This window comes from Mirounga leonina, unplaced genomic scaffold (genome assembly GCF_011800145.1).
Source record: "Mirounga leonina isolate KUSES-001 unplaced genomic scaffold, KU_Mleo_1.0 Mir_115, whole genome shotgun sequence".
Lineage (NCBI taxonomy): Eukaryota > Metazoa > Chordata > Mammalia > Carnivora > Phocidae > Mirounga > Mirounga leonina.
In genome coordinates this window covers 91,535,075-91,553,058 of record NW_023270268.1, presented here as the reverse complement: position 1 = coordinate 91,553,058, position 17,984 = coordinate 91,535,075, and the positions used below count along the sequence as shown (strand labels likewise).

Sequence of the window (17,984 nt, the reverse complement as noted above, 5' to 3'; positions counted from 1 at the left end):
ACTTTATTTTTTTATTAAGTTTTTAAATTTTAATTCCAGTATAGTTAACATACAATGTTATATTAGTTTCAGGTGTACAATATAGTGATTCAACCAGTTCTATACATTACTCAGTGTTCAGCATGATAAATGTACTGTTTAATCCCCATCATCTATTTCACCCATCTCCCCCAGCTACCTCCCCTCTAATAACTATCAGTTTGCTCTCTATAGTTAAGCGTCTATTTTTTGTTCTCTCTCTTTTTAAAGAAACCCACTTTAATTATAAAGACACATATAGATTTTAAGAATTTTAAGAATTTATTTTTAAGTAATGTCTACACCCAGTGTGGGGCTTGAACTCAAAACCCTGAGATCAAGAGTCACAAGGCCCACCAACTGAGCAGCCAGGCACCCCATAATGTGTCCTTTTTTTTTCTTTAATGTATACTGTATGCCCAGTGTGGGGCTTGAACTCACAACCCCAAGATCTAAGAGTTGCATGCTCTATTGACTGAGCCAGTCAGGTGCCCTGAGACACCTATAGATTAAAAGTAAATGGGTAGAGAAAAATACATTATGCCAGCACTAATTAAAAGAAAGCTGCAGGAGTTATACTAATTTCAAACAGAGCAGACTTCAAAGCAAGGAAGATTATCAGGGATAAAGAGAGGCATTACACAATGATAAAAGGCTCAGTTCTCCAAAAAGACATACATTATTTCATGTGTATGCACCTAACAATATCAAACTACATAAGGCAAAAACTAATAGAATTACAAAGAGAAATGGATGAATCCATTATAGTTGGAGACTTTAATACCCTTCCCGTAGAAATGGACACATCTAGCAGGCAGCAAATCAGTAAGGCTCTAGTTGAACTCAAGAACACCATCAGTCAACTGGATATAATTGATATCTACAGACTACTTCATCCAACAACTGCAGAATACATATTCTTCTCAAGTTCACATGGAAGATTCACCATGATAGAGTACATTCTGGGCCATAAAACACAATTTAACAAATGTGAAAGAATAGAAATCATACAGTGTCTGCTCTCAGACCACAATGGAACTAAACTAGAAATTAATAACAGAAGGATAATAGAGAATTCCTGAATATGTACAGATTAAATGATACATTTCTAAATGACACGAGGGAGAAAGAAGAAATCTCCACAGAAATGAAAAAATATTTTGAACTTCATGAAAGTGACAGTACAGTTTTTTAGAATTTGTGGGGTACATTGAAAGCAGTGCTTAGAGGGAAATTTATAGCATTGAATTCATGTATTAGAAAAGAAGAACTAAAACCAATCATCTAGGTTTTCACCTTAGGAAACTAGAAAAAGAAGAGTAAATTAAATCCAAAGCAAGCAAAAAAAAGGAAATAATAAAAATCAGAGCATAAATCAATGGAATTGATGAAGAAAATCAATAGAAAAAAATCAATGAAACCCAGAGCTGGTTCTTCAACAAGATCACTAAAATTGAAACCTCTAGCCAGGATAACTGGAAAAAAAAAAAAAAAAAAAGAGAGGACACTACTTTCTAATATCAGAAATGAAAGAAAGGATATCACTACAGATTCTATTGACATTAAAAACATAAAGGAATACTATGAATAACAATGCCTGCAAATTTGATAACCTAGATGAAAAGACTAATTACTTGAGGGGCACCTGGGTGACTCAGTCAGTTAAGTGTCTGCCTTCGGTTTGATTCGTGATCCCAGGATCGAGCCCAGGCTCCCTCCTCATCGGGGAGCCTGCTTCTCCCTCTCCCTCTGCCCCTACCCCGCCCCACTCATGCTCTCTTTCTCACTCTGCTCTCTCTCTCTGATAAAATCTTTTTCTTTTAAAAAGGAAATGCTTGAAAGATACAATTTGTCATAACTCACACAAAAGGAAGAGACAATGTGAATAGACCCATATCTATTAAAGAAATTAAATCAATAATTAATAACCTTCTAAAACATAAAGCACCAGACTCAGATGGGTCTACTGGTGAATTCTACCAAACTTTTAAGGAAGAAATGATACCATTCTCTACAATCTCTTTTAGATAATAGAAGAAGAGGGGATACTTTCTAACTTTATGAGGCCAGCATTATTCTAAAACCAAAATCAGACAAAACATTAAAAGAAAATGGCAGACCAATGAACATAGGCACAAAAATCCTCAGCAGAATATTAGCAAATCAAATCCAACAGTGTATAAAAAGTTATACACCATGACCAGGCTGGTGCAAAGCTGGTTCAGCATTTGGAAATCAATTAGTGTAATCCATCATATCACAGGCTAAACAAGAATAATCACATGATCATGTTAATAAAGGCAGAAAAACTATTTTACAACATCCATGTTTTATTCATGATAAAAACTCTGAGTAAACTAGGAATAGAAGGAAACTTCCCCAACTTGATAAAGAACATGTACAAAAAACCTGCAGCATACTTAATAATGAGAAACTCAAAGCTTTTCCACTAAGATCAGGAAAAAGGCAAAGATGTCCCCTCTCACCCCTCCTTTTCAACATCATAGAAGTCCTAGCTAATGCAAGAAGACAAGAAAAGGAAATAAAAGTTATAAGGACTGGGAAGGAAGAAATCTGTCTTTGTTAGCAGATGCTATGTTTATCTATGTAGATAATCACGGACAAAAAAGGACTAAAAAAACTAGAACCAATAAGTGATTGTAGTAAGGCTATAGGATACAAGGTTAATATACAAAAGTCCATTGCTTTCCTATATACCAGCAATGAACAAGTGGGATTTAAAATTAAAAATACAGTACCATTTACATCACCATAAAAAGTGAAATATTTACGTATAAATCCAATAAGGTATATATATACAAGATCTATAGGAGGAAAACTATAAAACTTTGATGAAAGAAATCTTGAAGAAAGAAGAAGAACTAAATAAATGGAGAGATATTCCATGTTCCTGGATGAGAAGACTCAATATTATCAAGATGTCAAGTCTTCACAACTTGATCTATCGATTTAATGTAATCTCAATCAAAATCCCTGCAAGTTATTTTATGGATATCAACAAACTGATTCTAGAGCTTATATGAATAGTCAATATGTGTTGACAATAGCCAACACAATATTGAAGGAGAAGAACAAAGTTCAGGACTGACACTATCTGACTTCTATACCTACTATTAATCTGTAGTAATCAAGACAGAGTGGTATTGGGGAAAGAATAGACAGATCAGTGAAACAGAATAGGGAGCCCAGAAGTAGGCCCACATAAATATAATCAACTAATCTTTGACAGGAAGAATAAAGGCAATACAATGGAGCAAAGATAGTCTTTTCAACAAATGGTGCTAGGACAACTGGACATTTACATGCAAAAAATAAAAAATAAAAAGAATCCAGACACAGACCTTACACCCTTCACAAAAATTAATTCAAAATGGATCACAGATCTCAGTGTAGAATGTAAAACTGTAAAACTTTTAGAAGATAACAAGAAAAAAATCTAGATGGCCTTGGGTATGGCAATGACTTTTTAGCTGTAACACCAAAGGTACAATCCTTTAAAGAAAAGATGGATAATCTGTACTTTATTAAAATTAAAAACTTCTGGTTTTTCGAGCAAAGATGGCAGAGTAGTAGGAGGACCCTAGGCTTACCTCATCCCTTGAACACAGCTAGATAAATTTTTTTTTTTTTTTAGATTTTTTTTATTTATTTATTTGAGACAGAATGAGAGAGAGAGAGAGAGAGAGCACATGAGAGGGGTGAGGGTCAGAGGAAGAAGCAGGCTCGCTGCCGAGCAGGGAGCCCGATGCGGGACTCGATCCAGGGACTCCAGGATCATGACCTGAGCTGAAGGCAGTCGCTTAACCAACTGAGCCACCCAGGCGCCCACAGCTAGATAAATATTAAATGTTCTGAACACCCAAGGAATCTGGGTACTGACAGAACAAACTGCACAACCAGAGGGAGAGAAAAGGCCACATCATGGAAAGTTGGAGGTGTGGAGATGTGATGGGGAGAAAAGGATGGTGGGTGCTGCAGAGGAGAGGGAGCCCTGATCATGGAGAGAGGCAAGATGGGGGCGTTGCACAGGGGATCACACAAGGAAAACATTTCCTCAAAGCCATTGACTGGGAAAACGAGAGGGCTGATTATTGTGAGTTTTTACAATCAACAGAACTCAAAGACTGGAGTTTTAGAGTCCTGTGCTGTGGCCAGTGTGGAGCCTGGTAGGTGCTGCAGTGCTCCTGCGGAGAAGTAGGGCAGAGAGCCTGAGAGCAGACAGCATGCTCTGAGGATCCCCTGGGATGCACTGGGAGAGATGGTTCCCCCTTCTTGAAGTGCATCTGGGAAAAGTGGAATTGCTTCTCCAGGGAAAAAAGAGGTCGCAGGCATCATTATGCTCCCCCACCCCTTAGCATAGACAGACATCTGCTGAGGTGGCTAACCTGGACACTGGCTTTTGCTTCACTTTACTCCAAACCACTGTGTGTTCATCGTATTTCTGGGACAAACCTCTACCAGCCCCAGTGTGGCAAGACCTTTCCCCAGAGGACCAGCGCACAGGTCCAAGCCATGCCAGGTCCCTAAAGTTTGGAGCTGTAAAACTCAGCCAGCCTGCCTGGGATAAAACACAGGTACCCTGCACTGCCGGGTGGATAGACACCGGACACAGACAGGGTGAAAGCAGGGATCTGTGGGACACCTGGGATACACAAGGGGAGATTGTTCATTCTTCTGTAAGGGCTTGCCAGACAGTGGTGGGCACCAACTCCCCTCTCCAGGATGAGGGAGAGGGCTGGTGCCATTTCCCTTCTCTGCCCCTCAGCATAAACTAACTTCAGTAAGCAGCACAAGCCAACAGTGGCAGCGTAAACCACCTATATCAAGCTCTGCCCCCCTGCACTCTGCAGGTGCTTCTTTACTAGGGCAAGTGTGCCTGAGAACCTGAGCAGCAGGCCCCTCCCCCAGAAGACCAGCATAACCCCCCTGTATGCACCAAATCTACAGACCATAGAGTGCTGCAAAGCATCAGGTCTCTTTTAATAAACAGACCAGAACACAAATACTTAAAACTTGCCACACTCTGGCCAAGTTCCAAACAGTTCCCAGTGCAGGCAAGGTGAAACTGCAGAGGACTGACCTGAGGGAAAGAGTAGCCAGAACACAGCAGCAGAGTGCACACAGCATATACCAGAGACACTTCCTGAAGTGCCAGGCCCAGCACAGCATATGACCTCTTCTCCATAAAGTCATTACTCTCAGGAGCAGGAAACAAAACAGGCTTTCCTAACAAATAGAAGAAGACAGAGACCTAAACAAATGCCAAGACAGAGGAATTCATCCCAAAAGAAAGAACAGGAAAAGGTCATGCTAGAGATCTAATCGGAACAGATATAAGTAATATGCCTGATCCAGAATTTAAAACAACAACCATAAGGATACTAGCTGGGCTTGAGAAAAGCATAGAAAATACCAGGCAGTCCCTTACTATAGAGATAAAAATCCTAAAAAGTAGTCAGGCTGAAATAAAAAATGCTATAACCGAGATATAAAACTGACTGGATGTAATGACCACAAGAATGGATGAAACAATGAATGTGATATAGAAGATAAAGTTATGGAAAATAAGTTGAAATGAAGAGGGAAAGAAAAATATTGGATTATGAATGTAGACTTAGGGGACTCAGTGACTCCACAAAGTATATAACATTCATATCATAGGAGTTCCAGAAGAAGAAGAGAAGGAAAAAGGGGCAGAAGGTTTATTTGAGGAAATTGTAGTTGAAAACTTTTCTAATCTGGGGAAGAAACACAATCCAAATCCAGGAGACACAGAACTCCCATCAAAATCAACAAAAGCATGCCAACACCAAGATATATTATAGTAAAATTTGCAAAATACAGAGATAAGGAAAGAATCCTAAAAGCATCAAAAGAAAAGAAGTCCTTAACTTACAAGAGAAGACAAAATAAGGTTAGTAGCAGACCTTTCCACAGAAACTTGGCAGGGTGGAACAGATTGGCATGATATATTCAATGTGCTGAATGGGAAAAATATGCAGCCAAGAATACTCAATCTAGCAAGGTTGTCATTCAGAGTAGAAGGAGAGATAAGAGTTTCCCAGACAAACAAAAACTAAAGGAGTTTATGATCACTAAACCAGCCCTGCTGGTTTTATTTTTTTTAAAGATTTTATTTATTTATTTTGACAGAGAGAGAGACAGCGAGAGAGGGAACACAAGCAGGGGTAGTGAGAGAGGGAGAAGCAGGCTTCCCACTGAGCAGGGAGCCCGATGTGGGACTCGATCCCAGGACCCTGGGATCATGACCTGAGCCGTAGGTAGACGCTGAACGACTGAGCCACCCAGGCGCCCCAAAACCAGCCCTGCTGGTTTTAAAGGGGACCCTTTGAGTGGGAAAGAAAGACCAAAAGTAACAAAGACTAGAAAGGGACAGAGAAAATCTCCAGGAACAAGGACAAAACAAGTAAAACAATGGCACTGAAGTAATATCTAACAATAATCACTCTGAATGTAAATGGACTAAATGCTCCACTCAAAAGACATAGGGTATCAGAATGGATAAAAAAAAAAAAAAAGAAAGGACCCATCTGTATGCTGCCTACAAGAGACTCACTTTAGACCTAAAGGCACCTACAGACTGAAAGTGAAGGGATGGAGAACAACTTATCATGCTAATGGACATGAAGAGAAAGCCAGAGTAGCCATACTTAAATCAGATAAAGTAGATTTTATTTTTTTATTTTTTTATTTTTATTTTTTTTTAAGATTTTTTGTTTATTTATTTATTTGACAGAGAGAGAGAAACAGCATGAGAGGGGATAGGGTCAGAGGGAGAAGCAGGCTCCCTGCTGAGCTGGGAGCCCGATGTGGGACTCGATCCCAGGACTCCGGGATCATGACCTGAGCCGAAGGCAGTCGCTTAACCAACTGAGCCACCCAGGCGCCCCAGATAAAGTAGATTTTAAATCAAAGACGTAACAAGAGTTGAAGAAGGGCACCATATCATAATAAAGGGGTCTATCCAACAAGAAGATCTAACAATTGTAAATATTTATGCCCTCAACTTGGGAGCACCCAAATATATAAAACAATAACAAACATACAGGAGCTCACTGATAATAATACAATAATAGTAGGGGACTTTAACACCCCACTTACAGCAATGGACAGATCATCTAAGCAGAAAGTCAACAAGGAAACAATGGCTTTGAATGACACACTGGAACAGATGGACTTAATGGATATATTCAGAACATTTCATCCTAAAGCAGCAGAATACACATTCTTTTTGGGTGCACATGGGACATTCGTCAGAATAGATCATATACGAGGTCACAAATCAGGCCTCAACAAGTACAAAAAGATTGAGATCATACCATGAATATTTTCTGACCACAATGCTATGAAACTCGAAGTCAACCACAAGAAAAAATGTGAAAAGACCACAAATACATGGAGGTTAAAGAACATCCTGCTAAAGAATGATGGGTTAACCAGGAAATTAAAGAAGAAATAAAAACTACATGGAAACAGATGAAAATGAAAACATGCTGGTCCAAAACCTTTGGGATGCAGCAAAACCGATTATAAGAGAGAAGTATGTAGCAAGACAGGCCTACATCAAGAAGAGAAATCTCAAATACACAACCTTACACCCAAAGGAGCTAGAAAAAGAACAAGTGAAGCCTAAAGCCAGCAAAAGAAGGGAAATAATAAAGATTAGAGCAAAAAGAAATGGTACAGAAATTAAAAAAACAAAAACAAAAAACAGAACAGATCAATGAAACCAGGAGCTTGTTCTTTGAAAGAATTAATAAAATTGATAAACCTCTAGCCAGACTTATCAAAAAGAAAAGAAAAAAAAGACCCAAATGAATAAAATCACAAATGAGGGAGGAGAAATCACAACCAATGCCACAGAAATACAAACAATTATAAGAGAATATTATGAAAAGTTATATGCCAACAAATTGGGCAGTTGGAAGAAATGGATAAATTCCTAGAACATACAAACTACCAAAACTGAAGCAGGAAGAAATTTGAACAGACCCACAACCAGCAAAGAAATTGAATCAGTGATCAAAAATCTCCCAACAAACAAAACTCCAGGGCCAGGTGGGTTCCCAGGGGAATTCTATCAAACATTTAAAGAAGAGTTAATATCTGTTCTTCTGAAGCTGTTCCAAAAAAATAGAAATGGAAGGAAAACTTCCAGACTCATTCTATGAGTCCTGCCTCACCTTGGTTCCAAAACCAAAGACCTCACTAGAAAGAATTACAGGCCAATATCCCTGATGAATGTGGATGTAAAAATTCTCAAAAAGATAGTAGAAAGTTGAATCCAACAGTACATTAAAGAGTTATTCAGCACGATCAAGTGGAATTTATTCCTGGGCTGCAAGATGGTTCAATATTCACAAATCAATCAACATGATACACCACATTAATAAAAGAAAGGAAAAGAACCATATGATCCTCTCAATAGATGCAGAAAAAGCATTTGACAAAGTACAGCATCCATTCATTATAAAAACTATCAAGGGCGCCTGGGTGGCTCAGTTGGTTAAGCGACTGCCTTCGGCTCAGGTCATGATCCTGGAGTCCCGGGATCGAGTGCCGCATCGGGCTCCCTGCTCGGCAGGGAGTCTGCTTCTCCCTCTGACCCTCCCCCTCTCATGCTTTCTCTCTCTCTCTCATTCTCTCTCTCAAATAAATAAATAAAATCTTTAAAAAAAAAACTATCAATAAAGTAGGGATAGAAGGAACATACCTCAACATCATAAAGGCCATATACAAAAGACCCACAGCTGATACCATCCTCAATGAGAAAAAACTGAGAGCTTTTCCTCTATGGTCAGGAATAAGACAGGGATGTCCACTCTCACCTTTGCTATTTAAAGTAGTACTCAAAGTCCTAGCCTCAGCGTCAGACAACAAAAAGAAATAAAAGGCATCCAAATCGGCAAGGAAGAAGTCAAACTTTCACTATTCATAGACAACGTAATACTCTATGTAGAAAACCCAAAAGACCCCTGCCAAAAATTGCCAGAACTGATAACATGAATTTAGTAAAGTGGGAGGATAAAAAACCAGTGTACAGAAATCTGTTGCATTTCTGTATACCAATAATGAAGCAGTAGAAAGAGAAATCAAGGAATCAATCTCATTTACAATTGCACCAAAAACAAAATACCTAAGAATAAACCTAAGCAAAGAGGTAAAAGATCTGTACTCTGAGAACTATAGAACACTTATGTAAGAAATTGAAGAAGACACAAAGAAATGGAAAAACATTCTGTGCTCATGGATTAGAAGAGCAAATATTGTTAAAATGTCTATGCCACCCAAAGCAGTGCACACATTCAGAGCAATCCCTACCAAAATACCACCAGCATTTTTCACACAGCTAGAATTAACAATCCTAAAATTTGTATGGAACCACAAATTAGCCAAAGCAATCTTGTAAAAGAAAAGCAAAGCTGGAGGCATTCCAATGCCAGACTTCAAGTTATATTACAAAGCTGTAGTTGTCAAGACAGTATGGTACTGGCACAAAAACAGACACATAGATCAATGTAACAGAATAGATGACCCAGAAGTGGGCCCACAACTATATGGCAAACTAATCTTCGACAAAGCAGGAAAGAATATCCCATGGAAAAAGGACGGTCTCTTCCACAAATGATATTGGGAAAACTGGACAGCAACGTGCAACAGAATGAAACTGGACCACTTTCTTATGTACAAAAATAAATTAAAAATGGATGAAAGACCTAAATGTGAGACAGGAAACCATCAAAATCTTAGAGGAGAACACAGGCAGCAATCTCTTTGACCTTGGTCGTAGCAACTTCTTACTAGACACGTTGCTGGAGGCAAGGGAAACAAAAGCCAAAATGAACTATTGGGACTTCATCAAGATAAAAAGCTCTGCACAGCAAAGGAAACAATCAAGAAAACTAAAAGGCAACCTATGGAATGGGAGATGTTTGCAAATGACATGTCTGATAAAGGGGGTTAGTGTCCAAAATCTACAAAGAACTTATCAAACTCAACACCCAAAAAAGCAACCCAGTTAAGAACTGGGCAGAAGATATGAATAGACATTTTTTTCAAAGAAGACATCCAGATGGTAACAGACACATGCAAAGATGCTCAACATCACTCATCATCAGGGAAATACAAATCAAACCACGATGAGATACCACCTCACACCTTTCAGAATGGCTAAAATTAACAACACAGGAAACAACAGATGTTGGTGAGGATGTGGAGAAAGGGGAACCCTCATGCACTTTTGGTGGGAATGCAAACTGGTGTAGCCACTCTGGGAAACAGTATGGAGGTTCCTCAAAAAGTTAAAAATGGAACTACCCTACAATCCAGCAATTGCACTACTAGGTACTTACCCAAAGGATACAAAAATACTGATTTGAAGGGATACATGCACCCTGATATTTATAGAAGCATTATTAACAGCCAAATTATGGAAGGAGCCCAAATGTCCATTGACTGATGAATGAATAAAGAAGTTGTCATATATATATATAATGGAATGTTACACAGCCATAAAAAAGAATGAAATCTTGCCATTTACAATGACACGGATGGAACTAGAATATATTATGCTAAGCAAGATAAGTCAGTCAGAAAGACAAATACCATTTGATTTCATGTATATGTGGAATTTAAGAAACAAAACAGATGAATGTAGGGGGGAAAGATAGGCAAACCATAAAACAGACTCTTAACTATAGAGAACAAACTGAGGGTTGCTGGAGGGGAGATGGGCAGGGGGATGGGCTAAATGGGTGATGGGGATTAAGGAGGACACTTGTGATGAGCAGTGGGTGTTATATGTACGTGATGAATCACTAAATTCTCCTGAAACTAATATTACACTGTATGTTAACTAAGTGGAATTTAAGTAAAAACTTAAAGAAAATTAGTAAATAAAGTTAAAAATTTCCAATGTACAAAAGGCAATGTCAATAGAATGAGAAGACAAGCCACAGACTGATAGAAAATATTTGAAAAGACGTATCTGCTAAAGGACTGTTACCCGAACTATGTAGTGAACTCTTCAGACACAACAATAAGAAAAAGAACAACCTGATTTTAAAATGGGCCAAAGACCTTAACAGACACCTCACAAAGAGGATATACAGGTGGCAAATAAGCATATGAAGAGGTGCTTCACATCATATGTCATTGGGGAAATGCAAATTAAAACAATAAAATGTCACTCTGCACTTGCTAGAATGGCCACCATCTGGGACACTGGTAACACCAGCACTAGGAACCCTCATTCATTGCTGGTGGGAAATACAAAATGCTATAGCCACTTTGGAAGACAGTTTGGCTGTTTCTTATAAAACTAAACATACTCTTACCATATAGTCCAGCAATTGTGCTCCTTGGTGTTTACCCAAGGAGTTGAAAACTTACGTTTACACAAAACCTGCACATAAACCCATAGGTGTTTATAGCAGCTTTATTCATAAATGCCAAAACTTGGAGGCAACCAAGATGTCCTTTACCAGGTTGATGGATAAACTATGGTATATTGAGACAATGTAATATATTATTCATCACTAAAAAGAAATGAGCTATCAAGTCATGAAAAGACGTGGAGGAATCTTAAATGCGTATTACTAAAAGAAAGAAGCCAATCGGGAAAGTCTACATACTGTATGATTCCAACTATATGACTTTCTGGAAAAGGAAAAACTGTGGAGATTATAAAGGGTCATTGATTGCCAGGGGTTAGAGGGGTATGGATGACTAGAAGGAGCACAGAGAATTTTTAGGGTGGGCAAGATACACTGTATGATACTATAATGGTGGATAGGTGTTATTATATATGTATACTACATATTGTAAGGATTTGTCTAAACCATAGAATGTATAATACCAAGAGTGAACTCTAATATACACTATGGGGTGATCATGATGTGTAAATGTATGTTCCTCAGTCGTAACAAATGTACCGCTATAGTGAGGGATATTGATAATGGAGCAGGCTATGCATGTGTGGAGGCAAAGTGTGTATATGGGAAATCTCTGTACCTTCCTCAGTTTTACTGTGAATGTAAAACTGCTCTGAGAACATTAAGTCTTTAAAAAATACAAACATTCATTAGAGTTCATAATTACAGAACAGGGTTTGCTACTTTGTGAAACCCCTCTTTGTGAGGTTTCGTTTTGTTGGGCCTGGAAGGGAAAATCTAGAAGAGGGTATGGCAGACAGTGCATGCTCCTGGTGCCTGTGCAGTAGTGGAGGAGGAAGGGTCTGGAGAGAGGGAACAGAGCAGCGAGCGCTAGGTGCTGTCGGGATCCCGGTGAGCCTGTGGATGGGATCCAGGGCTCAAGCCAGGTAAGCAGCAGATATGGGGTCTTTCTTTCTCATTTTTCAGTTCTGACTGAAGTTGGGGAGGGGTAGGAAAGAGATCATTGTTCTTTCTTATTCAGTTTATTCTCCCCTAAAACAGCTGAAATGGAGAAAAAGAGAATAGGTTGGAGAAAAATAACAAGTTAGTTAGGAAAGAAACTGTATTAAGTTACTGTAGGACTTCTGTCAAAGTAGCATTCCCCCTTTGCATCCTCTTCTCTGACTCACCTAGAAGGATCTTAAGTCATCAGAAAGATTAGTCAGAAGGATTCATTAGGCTTTATCATAATCTTAGCATATTTGATCAGATGGTTCAAATGTGTAATTTTTAATTTGGAAAAACAATTTATTCTCTTGATTCAAACTAATGGTGTTACATGATAATATTCATATGACCTGGGATGATATAAAGCTTATTTATATCATCAGTTATTTCCTCAACTAGAATCTTTATAGTCAAATAATTTCTGCTGAAAACACAAATTATAAATACCTAAATTATCTACATAGGTTAGAAATTCATAGCAGCTGCTGAAAAAATGATTTCAATACCATTAGAATTCAGCATTAATAACAATTTAAAGTATTATTTCATTACAAGTTGAACCTCCAAGTAGGTGCTTCTTTCTAGCTGACTTGAAGTGCATTTTTCTTAGAGCTAAGCTCTGTATGTTTTGCTTCTTTATAAACACCTCCCATTGCCTTTGACTATTTTTAAAATGGAAATCTTTCTCTTTTTTGCCATTATATTTAGTTTTTTTGTTTATGTAATTTAATAACTCTTCTACCAACTAGAAAACATATTTTCTTTTAAATGGAAATGGCTGTATTGTTTTTTTCCTTATTTTTTTCCCCTTATTTTAATAGTAGTACATTTCTAGGTTAAAAAAAAAGTTAGAAAATTTAGAAAACTATAAACATGAAAAAAATTCTGTAATCCTATCCAGAAATAATTGTTATTTATGTTTATAAATTCTGATTACATTTTTACTTTTAATAGTTGCATAAATTCCATTATAGGTGTGCCATATTTTTTGAAGTAGTTTTTCTATTGGTGGTGATCATTTAAGTTTGATTTTTCTTGAAAAAGAGCCACACGAATAGATTGGAAAGATTTCCATGAAGTATGGTTTAGTTAAAAAGGCAAGATGCAAAAATGTATTCATAATATGATTTCCATGTTAGCAAAACAATAAAATAATACTCTATGTGTATATTTGTGTGAGTGTAGAAAAATAAGTATGGATAAAAATACAGCAAGATTCAAGGATAACTCAAGTATATATTCTAGATCTAGGATGTACAGAGAGGGTACTGCTATAGGTAGATAAGGGAGGAAAAGATATTAAGAGAAGCAAACTCAAAAGTAAAAGAAAAACGCACTGCTGGGGTGCCTGGCTGGCTCAGTCAGTGGAGCATGCGACTCTTGATCTCGGGGTTGTGAGTTCAAGCCCCTCATTGGGTGCAGAGATTGCTTAAAAATAAAATCTTTATTTTGTTTTTTAGATTTTATTTAAATTCAGGTTAGTTAACATATAGTGTATTATTAGTTTCAGGGGTAGAATTTAGTGATTCATCAGTTGCATATAACACCCAGTGCTCATTACATCAAGTGCCTTCCTTAATACCCATCACCCAGTTACCCCATCCCTCACCCACCTCCCCTCCAGCAACTGTTTGTTCCCTATAGTTAAGAGTATCTTATGCTTTGCTCCCTCTCTGTTTTTATCTTATTTTTCCTTCCCTTCCCCTATGTTCATCTGTTTCATTTCTTAAATTCTACATATGAATGAAATCATATTGTATCTGTCTTTCTCTGAGTTATTTTGCTTAACGTAATACACTCTAGTTCTGTCGTTGCAAATGGCAAGATTTCATTCTTTTTTATGGCTGAGTAATATTCCATTGTAGGCATATACCACATCTTTATCCACTCATCAGTTGATGGACATCTAAAAATAAAATCTTAGAAAAGAAAAAGAAAAAAGCCCTGCACTAGAACATTAAAGCATATGTGCTATCATACTTGCTATAAAAATTATGTTAAGAGTAGACATATATTTAAATGAATTAATTTAAATTTTTTTCTGTACTTAAAAATAGCCAGAATAAAAAAAAAAAGATGAAAATATGGATCCAAGATTGATGCCTAATAACCTCAGGTGCAACTATTTTTTTTAATTGGCCATTAAAAAAGAGTTTGTAAGTTTTTATTCTTATACATCAGACTTTATGAATGTGTTTGCATATATCTCTGTATACTTGTCCAGTTATTTCCTAGAATAAATTCCTAGGAGTACATTTGCTGGGGCAAAAGAGTATTGTAAAGGTCAGATATATATTGCTAAGTTACCTGTTAGGTTATATCTATTTATTTTAATCAACAGTTTATGAGAATGCCTGTTTCTTCACAACTTCATCAATGCTGGGTATTTTCAATCTTTTAAATCTTTGCTTATGTGATATAATAAGATAGAATCTTGTGGTTTTATTTTACTTTGATTACTAGTTATGTTCATTATTTTTTCATATGTTTGTTAGTTTTCACTTTTGTGAATTGTTTTCTGTTGGTATTTAACTTATTGATTTACAAGGGCTTTTTGTATAGAAAGGGTGTTTAATTATTATCATATATGTTGTAAAACCTATTTCTAAGTGTGCCATTCATATTTTAAATTTGTTCATGACACTTTGAGGTATAGAAGTTTCAACTTAATTCATTTCCTTTTATAGTTTCTGGCTTTTGAGCCATGCTGAAAAAGACTTTCACTCAAAGATAGTATATTTACTTATGTTTCCTGTTAGTACTTTTATAGTCTCATTTTTACATTAAATGCCTTAAAATATCTGGAATTTTTGTCCAAGGGATGAGGTAACTTCTGTAGTTAATCAAGTAATCCTAGCATTAATTATTGAGTCATCTATCTCAAAAGAGCCTTGCCTTTTTAAAAAATTAGAAGCATCTCTTCTCTTTTCTCTGCTCCTGAATTTCTAGAGGGAAACAATTAAATTTGGTTATATAACTAAAAGCAGAGAAAAAAGAAACCAGGAAATAGCAATTCTCAACAGGTTTAGAAGTAACTGTATAACATCCTAGAATCTACATTTCTAGACTACAATCCTGCCCAGTGATACACAGATAAATAGGTACTTTTGTGAGTAGACCTGGGCTTTTATATCCCTTCAGTTTCTTGGCAGAGGTGAGACTAAAAAGGCGGTTCTCTCAAGATAATTGGGCACAATCCTGGTTACACTGGATTCATGAATTTGTGCATGTTTAAAGGGGGAATGGGCTTAGTGAAGATAAGGATTTATTTCTACTTGACTGTATAGTATTCTAAGTGATTGGATCAGGTTTTAATTTTTAAAATAATTTTCCCTTTTAGGACAGAGGCATATATTTTCCCTCCTACTTCTTCTGCTAAGTACCCTTCCGTACCTTCAAAGTACACTGTGGGTACTCAGACTGATTATCGGGATGCTGAAGTTCAAACTGATCCATATTCTCCAGAATATGTAGTATGTCAGGATTCAATCCCTGAGCTCTTGACCCTGGCTACTCTTACTTGGGGTGAGTTGGTAATTGTCTTGAATATTTATGGTTGCCTGTCCTGATAACCGTGCATGCTACTGAGTTCCTGGAAATGATGTGCTCAGAGGCAACTGTGGTATAAAGTGTTGCTATTTAAAATGTCTTGCTCAACAGAGCTACTTCATAGACTCATACTTCTACTGATACTTTTGTTCAAAGAGAGTATACCCTCTCCATTGCAAGGAGGCTTATTGTACTTTATCCCTGAAGCTGAAGTTCTATTTCAGCTTAATTTTGTGGTTATTTGCTGATGACTCACCTCCCTCCGCCCCCACTGTTTTTCCTAGTAAATCAATTCCTTTTCATTGAGCGATCCTTACTCCCTCTTTACACATAAACCTTTTTTGAGTGTATAATACTGAATGTATATTCTATAATATGTAACAGTATTATCTTACTTTGCCAAAATATCTTGCAATTTATCAAAGCTCTCTTACATACCCTATTAGATGATTTGGGTGATTTCTTTTGCTGTTATCTCTGAAATGCTAATATGGTTCAGGCTCAGAAATTCACTCTTAGAATGCAATAAAATCTGACCTAGGCCTATATTATGTGAAATTAGAAAAATTAATAAGGAAAGGGGCTTTTGGAAATGACTAGACATTAGCTTCTTGAACTCACTTGATTGTAGCTGGGAAACGGAAGAGCCAGAGAGGCCAGCTCATCCCAGGTGGTGGAGATAGTTGGTACCCTGTAATGGTTTTTATTAACATGAGATTACCTTTGTTTCCCAGTTGTGATGGTTTGCTGTGGTCAAGTCTACATCATAGACAATAAAGATGTTCATATCTGAGCTCTAGTTTTGATTCATGTTTCCTGGCTCACCTTACGAATTCAGATGAAGCATTCTTGACATCCATACTTGAAAGCAGAGGCTCTACTTTCAGACCTAGAAGACAGATTAAAAATATGCTGAAACTTTTCCCTCCTGATCTAAATATATATATGTGTTAGTATATATATATGAATATATATATTGGTTATGTGTATATTAGTGTGTGTGTATCCATACACACACACACACTTTTAAAAAAAGGAAGAAAATTTCCATAGTTTAGTATTGGAGATGTCTTCCTAAAAGAAAGAAATAGCTGGGAGCCTATGAAGATGAGCAGGCACTGCAAATGGTGGGGAGCCAGATCTGAATTGCCTGCCTGAAACTAGAGGAAGCAGGACTTTTCTCCTGCCCATAGGTAGGACTGAAGGCCAGTGCCTGCCAACACAGAGGTTGAAGTATCAGTAAAAACCACTGAGTCAGGCCTACCCCCTCATTTTTGAGGCTCTGAGTAGGAGTTTAAATGGAGGCCTATACACTATATGTATAGATATTTAAAAGTTATAAATCAAGTTAATATCTTTTAAGTAAAATATTTTAAGTAGAATTCTATATTTTTCACAAATATATCTTTATAACAAGTTGAAAGGACAACTTTAAATTGAAAATTCTTAGATTCCTTGGGATTCTTTGGTGGAATGGGGCAATAAGGGAAGAGGCTGCCTGTGACTTGCCTTTTTCTCTGACTCTGTTCCACATCATGAGGGGCCTGTCATGTATGCATGTGATTACCTCACCTTGTTTTTCCAACCTTTATGTACATATCGCTGTAAACAGCTGCCACTTGGCTACCCCTTGGGTTTAAGGGTGAACAAACAGGGTGCCTGGGTGGCTCAGTCAGTTAAGTGTCTGCCTTCAGCTCAGGTCATGATCCCAGGCTCCTGGGATCAGTCCCGCATCCGGCAACCTGCTCAGTGGGGAGCCTGCTTCTCCCTCTCCCTCTGCCCCTCCCCCTGCTTATGCTCTTTCTCCCTCTCTCTCTGTCAAATAAATAAAATCTTAAAAAAAACCAAAACGGTGAACGAACAGCAGCATATGGTCTGCCCTTGGGAGTCTGACTTCTGGGAAGAGGTCCATGTAGATTTTGGAAGGAGGCTTGGGCCATTTGTTCAAGGAATTCAGGGTTTCTAAGAGTAGAGTAGCTCCAGCTGGGCATAGTC

The 17,984-nt window shown here is 37.5% G+C and overlaps 1 protein-coding gene across 3 annotated transcripts in view; it reads left to right on the top strand.

The window, feature by feature from the left end:
- Positions 1 to 17,984, top strand: part of CFAP91 (cilia and flagella associated protein 91) — a 109,149-nt gene that overhangs the window by 22,354 nt on the left and 68,811 nt on the right. For all 3 annotated transcript variants that reach the window (XM_035000085.1, XM_035000084.1, XM_035000083.1), the window contains exon 6: positions 15,781 to 15,965. In XM_035000085.1, the coding sequence (XP_034855976.1) occupies positions 15,781 to 15,965 (185 nt within the window). The remainder of the gene's footprint in view (positions 1 to 15,780; positions 15,966 to 17,984) is intronic.